Below are 20,356 nucleotides of genomic sequence, written 5' to 3'. Positions count from 1 at the left end.
TACATTACATGTGTGTGAAAGAGTACACAATACCATCTTGTATTTTGTAGAAACACGTACCTACCGTCTATATTATTAAATAACAATTTTAATTCGTACAATTAAAAATTTGTTAAACATTAGCCTCTTAACGCGTCACATGTCATGATTCAATGACAAATAGAATTTCAATGTCAACAATAATCAAACCAATCAAACACTTTGTTAAAAATATTTTTATAAATTAATTGATAAATTTAAGTCAATATTTTTTCTGTTTAATTAGGTTTTTGTTTTTAATAAAAAGACAAAATATTTCAATGCAATGCATTTAATTTTGTTTCCGCAATTAATCGACTGAAGTAAAAAATGGTTTATTTATGGGAGAAACACCAAGTATTTATTTTAATTACAAATTCAAATTTTGCCCATGAACATTCCACTAAGGAACAGAGGCAAACTTCTCACATATCAATGAATGCATTCCGATTCAAGTTTAAGCTCAATGATAAGGGACCTTCTTTTTATAACCGAGTCCGAACGGCGTGCCACAATGTTCCACCTCTTTGGAGAGAAGTTTTTCATGGCACAGTACCTCACAAATGTTTGGTACAGACTTGGTTTTCGGCCTAGATTAGATTATTAGATATATGTTTGTCCGATTTCGAGAAATATTGCAATAGAGTGCTCATTTATTAACCGATTCTTTAAAATTTTGGCTGGAAGGATTTTCTTATGACTCTAAACTTTACTGGTTAATTTTATATATATATATATAATCTATGTACATATAATCATAATCATCTATATATATATATATATATATATATATATATATATATATATATATATATATATATATATAGATGTAGCATCAGATGCCTGTAATGCACAAACAAGCCATCCCTTGGATCTGGTAGTAGGTAGATAATAATATATTGTTGATGGCTATATTCCAAAGTAGAGGAGACAGTACACCTCCTTGAGGTGTTCCTCTGCTGACCATTCTTGTTAGATCCACAGATCCCAAGCCTGCCGTAATGCATCTTTTACTAAGTAAGTTATTAATAAACTTTCTTACGGTAGAGTTGTTGCCTAGGAACTCCAACTCCTTCATGATTGACGTCGGTTTTGCATTATTAAAAACACCTACAATGTCAAGAAATGCTACCATTGTATATTCCTTGACAGCGTGAGAACCCTCTATGTAGCTGACTAGTTCGTGAAGGGCTGTTTCAATGGACTTGCCTTTACTATGTAAATCCTGCAGCCGAGGCAGGCGATCTTCACGGATCTTTGCCCCATGATATGTTTCTATCAACCTCTCAAGAGTCTTCAGCATAAAGGATGACAGACTAATAGGACGAAAATCTTTCGCCATCGTATGGTAGGGTTTTCGTGATTTCAGAATAAAAATGACCTTCGTGTCCCTCCATCCCACATGTGTATATGACATTCTGATACATGCAGAGTATATCTCCCTAAGCCAAGGAACCAGTCTATCAGACATAGTTTGTAATTCAACCGGTGATACATCATCAGGGCCTGGCGACTTAAAGGAGTCGAAACTTCTTATCGCCCAAAGGATTTTCGGCTCGGACACAATTTCCTTAATAGTCTTCCACGAATGCATACCAGTCACAACCTATTCTGGCGCCACGTTGTTCTGAGCCTTTCTCAGGTCGCCCTTATTTTTTCTAAGCTCACCCTTATAGATGTTGCAATTGTGTGGTGCTCTTGTGGCTTTTGCTTTGTTGAAGAGTTTTCTGCAGTCCTTCCGTAGACCAACCAGCCCTGGGGTCCACCATGGCGTTCGCTGTTTGCCCCTTGGCTTGGCACTAGGACATGCTGAAACAAGTGAGTCATTCAGGGCCATCGTGATCCGCTTGACCTATATCCTCGACAGTTTCCACTTCCTTTTCTGGTCTAGAAGGGATAAACGTGAAGAATTTGTGCTGACATTTTTCCGAATCCGCCTTTCTTCAGTTTAGCAGAGGGACCACTTCTGCAGTATTTTCTCCAAGGCTGAAACCAATATAACGATGATCGGAGAAGCTGTGGTCATCCAACACTTCCCAGTCGCATATTCTTTCACTTATATCTTCCGATACAAAGGTAATATCTAGTACCTCCTGCCTGTTCCGCCTTACTTCAGTTTAGCAGAGGGACCACTTCAGCAGTATTTTCTCCAAGGCCGAAACCAATATAACGATGATCGGAGAAGCTGTGGTCATCCAACACTTCCCAGTCGCATATTCTTTCACTTATATCTTCCGATACAAAAGTAATATCTAGTACCACCTGCCTGTTCCTGGTAACAAAGGTAGGTTTATCCCCTTTATTACAAATCGCCAGATTGCAACTTATAATATATTCGATAAGCAGCTAACCCTCTTTCGTTGACATCCGAACTTCCCCATATCTGGTGAAGTGCATTAGCATCACTACAAAGAGGCTCTTCTTCCCCACAGAAGCGGCTTCAACCAGCGACTTAAGGTTTGAAGGCGGCATCTCTGAATCGTGTGCCATATATAGGGATGCCAACCAGTAATGGTACTTGTTTGTTTCAAGGCTGGCTACTACCAAATCTTCAGTGCTTAGCGACGGAAGAAGAAAAACATTTGGACTACTCTTTGCAAGAATACAGGCTCTGTGTCTCCCATTCCTCGTATCCTTGAGTAGCTTAAATCCCAGAATTTTAAATCCACGAACCATTCCTCCACACACCCATGGTTCCTGAATAAGAACCATGCCAAATCCCCCAGCCATCAGGAGGACATTTAGTGCCCCCGAAGCGGCCTTACAATTTATCTATAGAAACGCGACCATAGTCAGGATTCAGAACTTCTACCACTGTTGTGTTAGCCTCGTCTTCTGATTCCACCAGGAGTTCATGCTCACAAGATTCGTTAGATCTTATCATGATGAGCTTCCCTACGCATTCAGGCAGGTGAGAAATCTGTGCAACAAGTTTGTTACGTGCTCCTACACCCCACCAAATTCTTATTCTGCTATTTATAATATTCATATGTCTGCTGTGTCTGTTTTTTAGTTATCTAAACCCTCTGATTTTTTATTTGCATTTGGTGACTTCAATTTACCAACATACAGATCCATACAGATATTGTGGTGCCTGCGTGTAGATCAGTTTATGCAGGAAAGTAAGCGATCTCAAGTACAACAAGTGCTGTAAGGAGACGCCATACAGGAATAAAGAGTATTCAGAGATGGAATCGCGTCGTCTCAAGCCAAATACATAATGAGTAACGCTATTAAAAAAGGTGTTTAGCTTACGCCTACTTACCGAGTCCTAATTAGCAAACAACTCACAGCCGTAGAGAATGCCAGGAACAAGATAAGTCTTTGCCAAGAGAGTTCTAACCCGCAGCGGTGTAACCGACTGAGTGGCCCAGAGAGCAAGCAATTTTGAATATCCCTGACCAACGACAGAGTCGATATGATTACTCCAAGTCAGAGTGCTTTTAATAACCACGCCCAAGTTCTTTGCATTAGGAAAGATTTCCAATTAATGACTATAGTTAATGAATATACCGACATCACATGAAAAACAAGACAGCGTGTTTCTGATAACCACACACTTGGACTTTACAGGGTTGAGACACAGGCCATTCGCTTTCGCCCACGTGCTGACTCTTGACAGATCATGATTAAGCAGACGTATGTTTTCAGCAATCTCCCTCGGACTGCCGATATATATTTGTACATCGTCAGCGTACATATGTACCTCACAATCAGACAATTGATTCGCCAAGTAGTTACTGTACAATGAAAAGAGAAAAGAGGCAGTGGGATGACCTAGGCATGTTTCCACGTTAATGGAAAGTAACTCGTGGTCAAAATCCTATTGAAAACATATGTTACATGAGGAATAATAAGGGGGAGCAAGAGCCTTACAAGTCTAGAATCAATGCCATCAGATCCGACAGCGTTAGACTCAACATTCGCGACACACTCAAGGGCATTGAAGCCATAGAAACTGGGATCAACTGGGATCTGTGGGACATTAACAAAGGCATCATTAAGACCATTGATTTCCAAGTTTGTTGAACATCTATTAGTATCTTTCCCAATTCCTATGTCTCGAATTACCTCCCACGTTCTCTTGGAGCCTATTGCAGAAGTAAAGCGGACACCTCAACAAAAACATACTCAATTGGGCCACCTGGGTTAGACTTTATACATAACTGAGTATTCAGGTAGTTCCTCACATACAGAGCGGTGCCGCCCCCACGACGTAATCTATTAGCTCTGTGCACACTATATCCTGAAAGATCAATAAACGCATTAGGTGTTGATTGATTCTGTCACGTCTCCCATACACACACTATTTCAATGTCAGAGTTCTCAAAAATCGTCTTGAATTCGTCGAGCTTTTTATTCAGGCTTTGGGCATTAATATGACAGATATTTAATCCCTTAATTTAGTTCCATCTGCACAGAAAGTACCAAATGGTACCAATATTTGTATCAAAATTTACGAATTGTAAAAAGATCATAGTCACCCATCACATTTTCCCAGTTGTGCCTGCATGCCAAATTTCAGACATCTAGCTTCATCTGTAAAGAGAGTACCAAATGGTACTTATTTAGGTACCAAAATATACGAATTTCTGAATAGATCATTTAGTCACCCATCATATTTTTCCTAGTCGTACCTACATGGCAAATTACAGACCTCTAGCTCCATCTGTAAAGAAATTACCAATTGCGGTACTGAACGTACCTTTTCTCCCGTTACCAGTACTATTTTTTCTTTTCACCTGCATACTTTTGAATCAGATATCTTTTAAGCCAAATTTCGAAATTCTAGCTCTATCCATCCACCCTGTACAAAGTTTACATATTTCGTACTTTTTTTTGGTACCTTTTAAGTACCTAACTGTACAAAGTTCAAAAAACTCTTATAGTAACCTAATTAAGGTCGCCGTAGGGTACCCAAGTTCCAAAAGTCAGAACTCTAGTTTAATTTGCAAAGGAAGTACCAAATAGTACCAATTGCGGTACTAAACGTACTATTTTTCCCACTACCGGTACGATTTTCCAAAATTTTCTTTAACAAACCTTTTTTTCGAGATGCTCTTCAATTTGAACGCAAGAACATAATTCTATCCCCTTCCGTTTGCGTTAGTCAAATACGTACCATTTCGTACTTTTTAGTACCTAAACGTACGAATATAACCAATTCCAGTCTTATCCCGTGCCTATGACCCAAGACCAACATTCGGGAAAACTTTCATTATTCTAGCTTTAGTCGTTTGGGCTTGGGCTTTGGCAGTCAGTCAGTCACAGAGGAAATAGTTGGGCAAAATGTTGATAAGATCGATAGGTAAATGCGCTTGCAAATGCTCTAGAAGCGAAAATCGGGCGACACATATACATGGGGGCTATATCCAAAAATGAAAAATGAATGAATTTTTTCCAATTTCAATAGGCTTCGTCTCTAGAAAATATCGTCGCCAGAAAAGATGCCTGTAATCAATTCATAAACAAATTAACATGGACAGAAAGACATACAGAGAAACGGACAGACAGACAGATGGACGGACATAGCTGTTAAGGGTTCTATCCCTCTTCATCGTATACAAATGTTAAAAACTTGCACCTGTTTTTTGAATAAGTCTAATTTTAAAATTATTTAGCATTATAATTAAAATTAATCTGGTCCAAAAGACCCATTTGCAAAGGCCAACGACCTACATCAATAAGAAGTATCTATGAAAAACTTCATGCGGATGGCCTCATTCGTTCGAACTGTAATTTCGGATTTCTGTTGAACGGCGAATATGGGTAAACCGACTTAACCCATTAACGCCTAACGGGTAGAAAAATACCCAAGAATAGAACTGTCTTAGGAAAACTGTAGCTCGAGTTAGAAAAGAGGTAATCTAATGAAATTTCGTTTGGTGTAAAGTCAAATAAGGTCATGTTTTGATGTCATCACTCATAGAAAAAAGTTCGCTGAAAATAGCAAACACTGTCTGCTGAATATTAGTATTTAATTTTGCTGCTATTGTAGCAGTTGTTCTGCTATTACAGCAGTAGTACTGCAATTTCAGAGTAGCAGGCTTGCTGTTGAAAAGTCTGTTGTTTGCTGAAAATGACTACTGTTTAATTATAAAGTGGATGTAAGAAGAAAAAATAGAACACATTTGTAAATGTGTGCCACAGTGGATGTTTATAATCACCACTGAATGTATACTTTCCATATCCTTTTTTCTTTAAATGTAGAAAAAAGGCCAAAAGGCCATGCCAGTCATGCGCACATTGTAAGAGCAATAACAAAAAATGCGAGTTAGCTGAGCCACATTTCGAAATGTATACCAATGTATGGATCAGGTAGCTTCTTTACAGTAATGCTCCACAAATTAAAATCATCTCTTCCAAAAAAATTTCTAAAAAAAATAGCTAATGTAATCAAAACAGGTAACAGGAAACAATAAAAAGTATCATAAAATTTTTTACAGTAGATTTTGTTAGTTGAAATAGCAGTAAGAAATGTTTGCTAATACAGCAGCCCTATGTTTAATGAAACAACAGTAATGTCTGCTTTCCCATTTTTAGCAGAAAAAAACTGCTGTTTTAGCAAACATGTTTGCTGTTTTGAATAGCAAATTTGGTTGAGTGTTGCCGAATGTAGGCAATTTATAATAGCCCAAAAAATCAAACAAAACATGTTCTCAAAATTCTTAGAAGTTAGATTTCTGGAAACCGATTTAGAGTCTTGTTGCATTTGATGGTTTCTATATAAAAAAATGGAGATAAGCCTACTTCTTTTGAAAGAAGACCCTGTTTTATGTCAAAGCGATTAAAATCCAATTTTCTTCGCAAAATGGTAATAAAATGTTAATAAAAATATTTTTGTTTTTGTTATAAAAGCATATTTGCATAGGAAATAAAAATATTTTTTTTTTAAATAAAAAATAATTTTAAGTTTGTTAAAAAAATAAAAAAAATTAATTGGTTGGAGTCGACCCCGGAGTCGGAATCGAGTAAATATTGCTCGACTACGCAACCCTGGTTTCAATAGAACGGTGCCACAAGCCACACTGCAAACGAAACAACCGGTTTATTCAAGAGTGATGAGGGTGTTATCTTAAGAAATGGTGAGTCGATTGGCCGCCTCGGTCGTGCGATTTGATGTCTCTAGAGTATTTTTTTTGTACTACTTCAATGCCAACAAGCCAACTCTTGCCCTATACACCTGCCATTGGCAATAGTTGGGGGTTAAGACTGCGCGTCATGCACTGGGAATATACAGCAGTTGTCAGACCTACAATGCTATATGGTTGATGTTGTAGTAGCCACATTTTTATATGAATGTGGCAATCCTCGTGCTCTTGCAGGTGAACAACCTCGTCCCGCTACTGTAGTTGAACAACCTCTTTCCGGCCCAAAGGAACTATCGTCGCGGGAACAGGGTGGCCATTGGTTATTTAAAGACGCCAATAACTCGTCTTGTCATATAGAGCATCAAAGGCACTCAGTATTTGTGCAAGACTTTTTTTTGAGACTCTCAGCTCGATAACGCTGATTGTCCGCGACTGCCGCTGCAGCTACTCCGTATGGGACATTCCACTATCCGCAACCTGTGGACGCGCCCGGTAGCTTACAGCTATGCTTCTCGTGACAGCAATGAACACCACACAAATTGGAGCTCAATGTTTCAGCCTGTGTGGTGCTCAGAGCTATCCCGTGCCGGAATGCTATATGGTGCTGTGGTATGGTGGACGGCACTTCAAAAGTCCACCTACTGTTCAATACTCAACCGGATCGCAGCCGCACTGAGGACAACACCATCTGATGCACTGAATCTAATGGGAATGGGAACTTTCTCTTTGGCCACGTGGCGGCTACGGACACTGTGTTATCCTCGATACAATATCCGATATTCCAGGCAATGTGGATTACACCCTGCCTGAGCCGTTTTTGATAAAAAGTACTGTACCACTATTCCTGATGAACTGATTCGAACTACGATATCCCTGGTAATAGAAGATACATAGACTTCTATACGGATGGTTCCACACTAGACGACCAGGTCGGGGTGTACTCCAAAGATCTAGAACTGGTCTTATTGAAAAGGTTACCCGACCACTGCAGTGTGTATCAAGCGGAGATCCTTGCAATTGAGAAAGTGGTGGAGTGGCTAAGATATAATGTCATAAAGACGATTGGCATAAATATCTTCTTAGACAGCCAGGCAGCTATTAAATCACTAGAGAACATAAAAATTCGCTTGCTGGGCTTTTTAAAGGAACCTGGATTGTTCAACGGTAGGAACCAGAAGGTATCTTCCTTCTTCTGTTGCTATTGTATCACAGTGGACGAAAACGTCTAAGTGAGCCTGATGGCAGAATGCCACTTAAACCTAACCGATTTTCGTCAAATAATAAAAAATTATAATTTTCAAGAAGAACATTATTTTCAAATATTCTCAAAAACCAAATTCTCTAGAAATCCTTTTTATTCAACTAGCCCAAGTTACCAGCTTATTGATGTTAAATGTCCTATCGGCAAACGGAAGTATTACGGAAGTACGGAAGCAGAGCTCGCACTTGTGAGAAAGATCGACATCCCTATTCCCAGCTCACAAAGGCGCCGGTCTTCATCAAGGGTGAGGACAACAAATTCACGACGGAATGCATGGTGGTAGTCTTAAAAAATCGAAACCAAGGTTTGGTTGCGGAGAAGTGGGAGGTCTTCCACAGAGAGGAGAAGAAGGAAGGAAGGAACTCTCCTTGTGGTGGACATTGATCAAGTCTCCGTGACAAGTTTGGCTAAGACAGAAGACATGTCATAATACGGGACCAAGGCCATCTTTTTTAACATTGGTAAGACTTTGTTAGACAAATATCCTCATAATGAACCATCAGGCCGAGCAGTGGAAGGGCACTCAACACCGCCTTACGATCAAGGAGCCGACGACGAGACAATAATCGATTTTCTGAATATTGGGAAGACTATGATAAACAAAGATCCTAATACTGAAACATCAGGCAAAGCAGGGGCGAGAGACCCAACACAGCCTAACGAATAAAGATCTTGATGCTGAAACATCAGACAGTGCAGTGACAGAGAACTCAATGCCGCCAAACGCACAGGGAGCAGGCTATGAGACCATAACCTATTCCCAAGAGTAGTTTATGCCTGTCGACTCTCCGACACCACCACCCACGTCGGAACTGCAACGGCTGGTGAGGAAAGCAAAACAGACAGGAAATGAGGCATTAATAAGGTGCGATGCCATCTCTCTTTCACATTTTAAGCAACAAACTTCATGGGTTTTTATAAATTTGGGAAGAAATTATTACTGGTATATGTTTAAGAACTAAAATACGATGATCGGTTTATATTGGAGCAATAAAAGGTTAGAGACGCAGTCAGATCATACTTGGCACTGATGTTGGGGGTTATAGGAGAAATCATTATGCAAAATTTTAGCCAAATCCGATAAGTATTCCGCCTTCTAGTGGCTCAAGAAGTAAAATCGGGAGATCGGTTTGTATGGGAGCTATATCAAGTTTTGAACCGATTCAGACTACACTTGACAAGGTCATAGAAGAACCCGATAAGCAAAATGTCAAACAAAACCGGTAAGAATTGTGTTCTCTAGGAGTTTGAGAAGTACAATCGGGAGTTCGGTAACTATGGGGGATTTATAAAGATATGGTCCAATATAGACCTCGATCAAAAATACACATAATCGGAGTTGAATATTGGTAAATGTTGCAAACGTTATGACAAAATCAATATGCCATTTGGTGGGTATAAGAACAAATTGAAAAACAAATAGTTAACATAAATATAAAGGAGCGAAGCGAAAACATTTTTGCTGGAGATGAAAAAAGGTACCTGCTCCGGATATCTGGGTATAACAAGTAAGAAGGGATAGTTTGATTGTCTGTTTGGTAGGCGTAGAAACCGACGTTCTTGATATTTGTAAGGAATGTGTTCAAAGGTACTGTGAGAAATAGAATGGGACTTAATTTTTCTATATCTGGGGAGCGAGGAGCGCACTAGACCACGGCGATGGGTGAAACGTATTAAACGAATTTTCGTTTGGTCAATTAACCAAAACAACACGTGTAGACAGATCAGGACACTACAGAACTCGAATAAAAGGCATATGAGTATAAATTGCAGAACTAACACCCAAGTAGTGAATTGTGTTGAATCTTGGTCGATTTATTTGAGCGTGATTAACATGAAAAATGTCGTATGTGAGTAATATTGTTGTCTCGTGAGCTTGGATGAACCTGTGTGAAAAAACCTAACTAACCTACCTTATTGTTAAAGCTTTAACTACCCATCCATAAAATATTTTATTTTTAATACTTACAATATGGGGAAATGCCAGTCCGAAGATGGCTGCTTTGCGACCGAAACGGTCAAATATAGAAAGAAATAAAAGGTTTCCCAAAAGTCCTCCCACACTTATCGAAGCACCAATCCACGACGACTCGTCAATGTTGACAGTGAATGCTAGAGGTGTTTCCGTTTGCGATTGCAATTTAGTTAACATGGGCGACAGCCAACCCAAGCCAATACCATGGGCCAGGGATATCAAAGTTACTGTCAGATATAATAAACGTTGAGTGTAACAACCTGACTGTTGGCTGCTTATCCAAACCTATACGAACCACTTAAAGACGCCCACAGCTGATTTTTGTACTGTGCTTTGAAGAAGCCCCCTTTGAAGATACCGAAAATCATATTTAAAATATCACTTTTTCACTTGAGTAAAAAACACTTTCGAAAACTTTCACCGTTCGCAATCAATTATCGGCCTCAGTTTGAGTTGAGCTGATTGCCGGGGACATTGCTTAAAGACATATCTCTTTATCACTATTTAATATGATTGTTGGCTGATTACTAAGCGGTTTAATTATTCTTATCACACTTGCTTTATTATCCTACCTTATCTTGCAATCTTCATCAGATTTATACTTCAACATGAATGTCTTTGGCACAACAATAGACGATATTTGCGCAAAAAGGGAGAGCTAAGATAACTAAAATTATTCAGCTTCCGCAGAAATACTCGCATCTAACATCTTTAAATTTTTGGAGAACAATATGTAACACTGTCAGTTACAGTACCACATGTTTTGTTTTGATTGTACATTTGTATGGATAAAAAGATAACACACACATACCGAATTGTCAAAATCGTAACATACGACGAATTCTAAGAATCTGTGACTAATTTATCTTTTAAGCTTAATTCAACTTTATTGAAGCCTAGACGAAACTACAGAAGTTATGATCCTTGAATAAGTATAAATCTTGTTGTGAAGATTAAAAATAGTGCGAAAACCATTAGTGCAGTGGTGTCGGATTAGGGGAAATTTGCCTAAACAGGCGACAGGGAATGAGAAAAAATTTTCTCATTTGTGGTACGAGGATTTTGACGGGGTACAAAGTAAAAATTGGGGTTTTTCTAGGGGAAATTACATTAGCATAACATCAAACTTAATTTTCTTGAGTATACGAATTTTTCTTTGTTGTTTAGTGCTAGCTAATACCCTTGGATAAGGTGTGATTTAATAGAAAGCGTATTCACCTACACCGGTGTTTACTGCAGAAACGTATCTCCCGAGATGAGAAATGGTACATGAATATGGTAGACATCGGCTTTAGTTCATCAGGAGGAGGCATAGGCTTTAGTCCATCGTACTAAAGTAGGAAATGTTTTCAATAATTTACGGTCGGCTAAGATAACTTTTTACACCCACTACCATAAGATGGAGGCATACTACTGAAATCACTCTGTTCTTAGCACCTCGAAATTTTGATGTGCGATCTCATAATGTGTATAAATTCTTGATGTCCATGACATTTTAATCTATCCATGTCCTCCCTCCGTCCGTCTGTTGAAATCACGATAGCGGTCGAACGAATGAAGCTATCTCCTTGATATTTTGGGCCATTTGCATATAGCCCTTATCGGTTCAGATTTCGTTATAGCTCCCATATAAAGTGGTCTGTCGACTTGATTTCTAATCCCCCTAGAAACTGCAATTTTCATCCTACTTGACTGAAATGCAAATAGGTGTTCTAACAATCGTGACAAGTATGATCCAAATCGGTTTATAACCTGATAAAATAGTTTCCATATAACCCGAATAAAACTACTTCCCCATTTGACATTTGAACGTACGTTTTTTCCTTACCATGACTAAATTAAAATGCACCAATTCTTTGGTTGTGTGCACAAACATTATTTAAAAAACGTATCAGTATATACATACATATGTATATTTTAGGGGATTTTCCTGGGGGAAAAACATTTTAATTGGGTATTTTTGGGGGAAATTTGTTGGGAATTTTGAGAGATGTCTCAAAAAATCTGGCTGGATTTTGAAAAAAAACACATAACTTTTAGGTATTTCGGTCCGATTTCAAATATTATATTTCGAAAACTAGTTTTTATTTTGTCTATGGAAGGACATTCTTAATAACTGTAGAATTATCGAAAAATTTTAATGATTTAATCAAGGTAAATCCTATTTAAAAAGAACCCATTTTTCAACTTTGATGGAAAATAAAATATATACCCAAAATAACCTTCGCGATATGTTCAAAATACGCCCTACGAATGCACCTTAACATAATCCAACAAGTAAAAAGCCATTATGTTCGGCCGGGCCGAACATTCGTCACAATCCCAAGTTCGGCACGGACATTAAGTGGCCTAAGAAATATAAGTTAGGTTAGGTGGAAAAGAGAGTGCAGATATTAATCCGCCCCATGCCACTATGGACATACACCTAAGCCAGTAAGATAAGTTACTGTTGAATATTGTATTTAAAATTTCAACAAAATCGGGTAATAAATAAAGCTTTTATGAACTTGAGACCCTTATTAAGCAGATCGGTCTGTATGATATATGACAGCTATATCTAAATATAGTCCGATCTGAACCATATTTGGGACGGGTGTCGGGAGACCTAAAACTACCCACGGTTTCAAATTTCAGCGAAATCGGGCAAAAATAAAGCTTTTATCGGATTCAGATTCTTTATCGGCAGATCGGTCTATATGGCAGCTGTATCTAAATATAGTCCGACCTCAACCATATTAAGCTCGGATATCGGGAGGTTCAAAACAACTTACTGTTTCAAATTTCGAATAATAAATAAAGCTTTTATGGGCTTCAGACCCTTTATCGGCAGATTGGTCTATATGGCAGCTATATCTGACTATAGTCCGGCCTGAACCATATTTGGGTCCAATGTTCGGAAGCGTAAAACTACTCACTGCTTCAAATTTCAGCGAAATCGTTTAAAAAATAATGCTTTTATGTGCTTCAGACCCTATATCTAAATAAAGCCCGATCTGAACCATATTTGGGTCAGCGGACACACGTACATCGTTAAATCGTCTTACAATTTTACGACGATCCGAAATATATATACTTTGTAGGTTCGGAAATTGATATTTCGATGTGTTGCAAACAGAATGACTAATTGAATATACCCCCTATGCTACGGTGGTGAGTATAAAAAAGTTTGGCTGCTGGTAGATGCCCAAAAAGACATGGTTCAAGAAGTGTTTGAAAGGCATGTCCCACAGTTGAAAATCCTTGGAATAATTCTATAGCATTTGAACGGATAAGAATATCTACACGAAACTTGACATAGTGAGAATGGAGATAGTTTCCAATAATTATGCAAAATTTAGGGAACCTAGTAGTTCCAGGGGCTGACATGGGGCGTGAATGTGGGTCACACCTAGCATTTCAAATTTTGAATTGCTGCCAAATCATGATTCATTACAAAAGATAGAGCTCCTAAAATCCTACAAAAACGTGCATGTATATCTGGAATATCTATAACTTTTTATGAGGTATTAGAGTTACAAACATTTTTTTTTTAAGATTTCAGTCAAGGCATCGTCGGAATTTTTGGAACTGTGGCACTATTTCTTTACCAATTGCAAAACTGATTATACCATTGGAAAGATTAAAAAATTCTCCGAATAATAAAAAAAATGCTAAGGATAGCCATTTCCTATTAAAAGTTATACGCTTCACAACTTAAAATTACCGAAAAAAAAACTAAATTGTGAATTATTACAGAAAATTAAAAAAAAATAATGAATTTTTTTAAGTTTTGGTAAATAATTTTAAAACATTAAAGCCTTAAAAAAGGAGAAAAAAAATCTAAAATTAAAAAAAAAAAGATCCTCCACTAAGTTACCACTTTTCCACAAATTTAGACTTTGATAAGCCATAACTAAGCATCGAAAAGGCATAGCACGCTTTTCAAACATTTATTTTAAAGACTGAACACTTATCTGTCATATGCCATTAAAATCATACAATTATCTTATTCGTTTCAAAAAATATGATTTTTGCAACGACAAAACTTAATCCGCGCCACTGTGCGACGGCGGCAAGTAAGAAAAAAAAAGGCGAAAAAGTAGCACTGTTCCTCTTTTTCGAGTACCAAATATGGTATGGAATCCTTAAAATATAACTTCTATTCCACGACATTACACCAAAAATTAGTACATGGTTTCAGGTTCTTGCTTCCGTTTGTTCACTTGAACCCAGTGTTGTAGAGTTATTTAGATAATTGGTAGCCAATTATATAGTTGGGCGGAGCCGGCAATATCTGATGAAAGATTTCCATGGAAGCTATATCTTAAACTGGACCGATTTTTTTCAAAATCTATAGCGTTTGTCCCTGGACTGAAAAAATTAGCGGTAATCGTGTAACAAATGCGACATGAGACTTTATTACAAGATACATGGACAGACAGACTGGATCAGGAAGTAATTCTAAGCCGATCGAAATACTGAACAATGGGCCAACCTTGTTAAGTATCCCTCTAAGCGTTGCAAACTGCACAAAGATATAATACCCTGTTCCGCAGTTGTGGTGTAGGATATAGACAACAAAAACACTCAAAAAAAAAAAAACTAAACCCCAAATGAATGAAAAGAAGCTGGGATATCTGATCTCAATTTAGTATGTTTTGAACAAAATAATAAGAAAAATTCGTATGCGTTTTATACAAATTTCATACAAATTTGTCGCATGATTACCCTTAATTTATAACATAAATATTTGGAAATAGTGATGTATTTCCTAAAAATTATTTTCTTTTTCCTATTTTATGAAAATTAATTTCAACGTATTGGGTATAAGGAGTATACATAAAAGTAAAGTTTATTTGCATTGAGTAGTATAAATAACTAAATATGTAGTTCCCATGAATACTTTATCCAATGCTTATAAAGGGTGATTTTTTTGAGGTTAGGATTTTCATGCATTAGTATTTGACAGATCGCGTGGGATTTCAGACATGGTGTCAAAGAGAAAGATGCTCAGTATGCTTTGACATTTCATCATGAATAGACTTACTAACGAGCAACGCTTGCAAATCATTGAATTTTATTACCAAAATCAGTGTTCGGTTCGAAATGTGTTCATTCACCGTAACGTTGCGTCCAACAGCATCTTTGAAAAAATACGGTCCAATGATTCCACCAGCGTACAAACCACACCAAACAGTGCATTTTTCGGGATGCATGGGCAGTTCTTGAACGGCTTCTGGTTGCTCTTCACTCCAAATGCGGCAATTTTGCTTATTTACGTAGCCATTCAACCAGAAATGAGCCTCATCGCTGAACGGTGAATGAACACATTTCGAACCGAACACTGATTTTGGTAATAAAATTCAATGATTTGCAAGCGTTGCTCGTTAGTAAGTCTATTCATGATGAAATGTCAAAGCATACTGAGCATCTTTCTCTTTGACACCATGTCTGAAATCCCACGTGATCTGTCAAATACTAATGCATGAAAATCCTAACCTCAAAAAAATCACCCTTTATATTGTATAATAAATTGTGGTATTATTGGTAACTGTAAACGTTACGTAGAGCGGTCGTGATTTCATTTCGGCTGTCGAAGAAAAAAATATCCGTATCTCAGAATAGGTACCTATTACTAAAAATTTTAAAGCCTTTTATGAGTTGGCTCAAAATGGACTCCAAACACAAAACAGCTGCGGTGGTGGCGTCAGGCCGTAGCAAGTTGTCTGCCCCTACTATAGGTGTGGGTGCCTTGGCACCTGTACTCGAGAGTAATGCTTCAAGCGCACTATCAGTTAGCAGACTAACAAACGATGAAGAGATGGATAAACCAGAGGAATGCACAGTCCGTGCCCAGCCTTTGCGATTCCGACAGAGACAGTGTCAATGAAACGGTCATCGCAGCCGAATCGAGAGATGAGGGCTGCGGGATGATCGCAGAAGTGAGCGTTGGCTCTTCTACGCTCACAGACAGTCTTCATGCAGAACTGTGACTACCAAAAGGATGACACAACCATCAAGGAAGGGGAAGATGGTCACTGAAAGGCTAAGGAGCCGCCCTCTTATGCCAGAGTGGCAAGGAAGCACAATAGAAATGAGATGATCTGGGACGACCAGGCCCTCCCTTCCGCAATGGATACTCCATACAGTCTTCATGCAGAACTGTGACTTCCAAAAGGATGACCTAGCCATCAAGGAAGGGGAAGATGGTCGCTGAAAGGCTAAGGAGCCGCCCTCTTATGCCAGAGTGGCAAGGAAGCACAACAGAGATGAGATGATTTATGCAGTCACCGATATCGACGTGCATCCGGTAGGATTCCACTATATCATCGGCCCCAAGTGAAGCATCTGGTAAACGAACTGGTTTTCGATCATGTATTGATTAAGGGGGTCCATCCATACATACAACGAGCTGCGAGTATAGAGGGGACATCTTAACGCTGCACTTTATGTCAGCGGAATGTATTGATACAGTCAAAAAAGTTGGATGGAAATATCCACAATCCCTGGGGCGCAAAGCTGGACCGATCCGGCGGCGGATTCGCGACGGAACGCATAATGGTAGACTTAAACAAGCACAACCAAGAGTTGGCCGTGGAGAAATGGGAGGTCTTCCACAGGGAGGAGAAGGAGGATGAAACTCTCTTTGTGGTGGGCATTGATCAAGTCTCCGTGACAAGTTTGGCTAAGACTACAGGCATGGCATACAACGTGACCAAGGCCGTCTTTTTCAAGATTGGGAAGACAAGGATAGGCAAATATCCCCATATTGAGCAATCAGGCGGTGCAGTGGCGGGACACTCAATACCGCCTAACGAACAGGGGCCCGACGACGAGACAATCACCTACTCTCTTAATATTGCGAAGACTAGGATAAACAAAGATCCTAATAATAATAATAAAACATCAAGCAGTGCAGGTGCGAGAGACCCAACACAGCCTAACGAACGGGAACCCGACGACGGACCCATCACCGACTTTCTCAAGATTCGTAAGGCTAGGATAAATATTAACGCATCCGGCAGCGTAGCGGCAGAAATACTCTCAAGAAGCCTATTTATTTAAGATTGGAAGACTTAGATAGGCAAAGATCCTTATATTAAAAAAACAGGTTGTGCAGGGACGGTAGACTCAATACAGCTAAATGAACAGGGACCGATGATCGAACCATTACCGACTTTATAAAGATTCGGAAGACTAGGATAAGCAAAGAATCTAATATTGAAACATCAGGCAGTGCAGTGACAGGAAAGTCAATGCAGCCTAATGAGCAGGGAGCGGACGATAAGCCCATCACCCACTCCCAAGAAACCCATTTAATGGAGGAGGAGCGAGGAAGCTCTGATAGAGAAAATAAAGTTCATTCAACTACTAATTATTCTCTGCTTACTCTGGTTCTCGGCCGAGGTCCTGCGTTATTTGTGATAAAAATTTAAATTGTACATTTTCCCCATAGTTGTCAAAGTCGGATGCAACAATGATGAGATAGGGAGAAGGTGGAGCATACCTTACATCACCTTATCTGCCTTTCGACTCTCCGACACCGCCACCTACGTCGGAGCTGCAAAGGCTGGTGCGGAAAGCAAAACAGACAGGAAATGAGGTATTTATAGCGTGCGGCCGAATCTTGGCAACCATGGGTGTTGACAGTCATAATAAAACACTACGTTCAAAATTTCAGCCAAATCGGACAACAATTGCAGCTTCCGGGAGCTTAAGATGACAAATCAGGTGTTATGGCGCTGACAAAAGTTTCCACTTCACCAAGTGGCCAGCAACTTAAACCCAAATCGATGAATTATAATAAAACAAAAATCTGTTGGGCATTAAACAGTTATTTACGTGCCACGTTTGAGCAAGTGTGCGGGCTCGACTTTTATTATCTAAAATAATTTTTTGACAAAACGATATAATGAAATATTACATAAGTCAAAAATTAAATAATATCTTTTTCTCTCGGCGGTTTCTCCTGGAATGACTTGCAAAAGTAAAGCCTTTCTGAATACGAGTATGGATTTAATAATCGAAAATGTTACAAGATCGCTTACATAGAATTTATGGTTTTGTAGACTCAAGCCACAAACAATGACTGATGAATGTTCACATACATGCAAAATTTTGCAAATGTTGACCATGAAAATTCCATTAAGGAACTGGGGCAAACTTCTCACAACTCAATGAATGCTGTCCGATTAAATTTTAAGCTCACTGATAAGAGACCTCCTTTTTATAGTTGAGTCCGAACGGCGTGCCGAGAGACCCCTCTTTGGGGAGAAGTTTTTACATGACAATGGAACTCACAAATGTCGCAAACCCAGACGTTCAGCATCATAGGCGGACATGCTAACCTTTGCGCTACGGTGGCCTCCATACACATGACATTTTTAAAAAAGATATCAACAAAATTGAAAGTACGTTACAAAATACACAAAAGTTGTCCTTTTAAATTAAAGAATCGTGAAGCATTTCAGCCTTTTTCACAAACATTTGAAAGAACTCAATAAACCGAAAATAGGCAAAATGTGCTTTTTTTGTATTATTTATTTCTACGAGCATAAACCTATATGAATGAATACGAAACAAGTAAAATCGCGCTTAGTTTGGCTGGGACAAATCTGGGGAACTCGCCACCATTTTTTCTATTAATGGATCTATATACTCGTGAATATTAAAGATCATAAGTGCACTGTACGTGCCAAATTTCCGCCAAACCCGATAAAAATTTATGGCGACAATTTTCTAATTTTAGACAATTTTTGGAGCCATTTCAACTAAATCGGCTTTCAATCTCCACACCAGATTTTTGGGCCACATCTGTACGGAGCTTGATGTGGTTGTTTCAGAGCATTCGTGTACTCTGCGTTCCACATTTCAGCTAATTTACAAGCTATTAACTCAGATTTTACAAAGAGTGGACCCATTTTCGAGCCCGAACCATCAATGGAAAGATTTACAAAATCAACGGTAGAGGTGGTCTCACTTGGCTCGTGATGCTAATAATAAAATTATGATGTCGACGTCTCTCGAGCAGGAGGATTACACATGTTTAGAGATCGTGTTGTCTTGGCATAGGCGAGGCGATGAGAAACAATTGATTGATTCAAACCGACACGGGAGCACCACACGGGTTGGAGTTCTGCGCTCCGATTTGTGTCATGACTGTCAGTGAGAGGTCGGCCGCACCGACTCTGGCCTAAATACTGACTGCTTGTGAAACTAGATACGACAAGGCGAGTTATTGGCACTTTTAAAAAACCAATGGCTATAAAGTACCCGTAGCGATCGTATGAACCGAAACAAGCTTGCTCACCTATGGTGTTTGACGAGGACCACAAAACAAATGTTGCATATAAAACAACAATTAAGGTCAAGTGTGAGAGACTGTTCCTAGCGTCACAATCTTCTATTAACTGAAATCTTATATTTCATGCTATCCAAGCTGGAAGAGAGAACTCGTCTAGGCGCCTGTATTAGGAACACATAGACTGAGTTCTGTTTCCTCTTGCTGGCCATAGCAGGAATGCGTTAGGTGAAACGGTTATAATGCGTCTAGTCTAGTGTGAATATCTTCTCGGACAGTAAACGGCCCTAAGGGCCATAACAACCAAGATGGTAGGGACAAGAACAGTACAAGAGAGAAAGGGGGCAATCTACGCCTTCTCAGTTCATGTCATTATCGTAATATTTTAAAAAAATCTTACTGGTCAACACCAATAACCTGAGGTTGAACGTTTTTATGGACAGTATGGTGAAGCCATGCACTGTCTTGGAGTTCTTGTTTTCCCTGAGTATGGCAAAACCTGCATCGATTGGGTGATTGGCCATAGTTTCAGTAAAGTGAATGAAAGGGAAGACGTCTTGACTGTAAGGGCTAGAGGACTGCTGTCAATAAAGTTGCTGAATGTGAAGTCTTTCAAGACAGTCCAAGTTATGGAATCCTCTTAGGCCATAAATAGGAATACGGTTAGGGAATTCCTTTATTAAATTGACTTTTCATGATTTATAGCGCACAGAAAGCCGATGACTGACTTA

At 38.9% G+C, this 20,356-nt stretch overlaps 1 protein-coding gene and 1 long non-coding RNA gene across 2 annotated transcripts in view; one reads left to right on the top strand and one right to left on the bottom strand.

The window, feature by feature from the left end:
- The window catches only part of LOC106085856 (facilitated trehalose transporter Tret1), a 44,974-nt gene extending 34,197 nt beyond the window's left edge, over positions 1-10,777 (bottom strand). The window contains exons 1-2 of the mRNA XM_013250305.2: positions 10,641-10,777; positions 10,340-10,572 (exon numbers count right to left, since the gene is read on the bottom strand). Coding sequence (XP_013105759.2) covers positions 10,340-10,572; positions 10,641-10,713 — 306 coding nt within the window. The 5' untranslated portion in view covers positions 10,714-10,777. The remainder of the gene's footprint in view (positions 1-10,339; positions 10,573-10,640) is intronic.
- LOC106085860 (uncharacterized) overlaps positions 1-17,921 on the top strand; it is a 47,003-nt gene extending 29,082 nt beyond the window's left edge. Inside the window, exon 3 of the long non-coding RNA XR_009397672.1 lies at positions 17,781-17,921. This is a non-coding gene — a long non-coding RNA (uncharacterized LOC106085860). The remainder of the gene's footprint in view (positions 1-17,780) is intronic.
- The last annotated feature ends 2,435 nt before the right edge of the window (positions 17,922-20,356 follow it).

Source organism: Stomoxys calcitrans, chromosome 3, assembly GCF_963082655.1.
Source record: "Stomoxys calcitrans chromosome 3, idStoCalc2.1, whole genome shotgun sequence".
NCBI classification, from domain to species: domain Eukaryota; kingdom Metazoa; phylum Arthropoda; class Insecta; order Diptera; family Muscidae; genus Stomoxys; species Stomoxys calcitrans.
The sequence above is the reverse complement of the archived record's forward strand: the minus strand, read 5'-3'. Positions and strand labels throughout refer to the sequence as shown.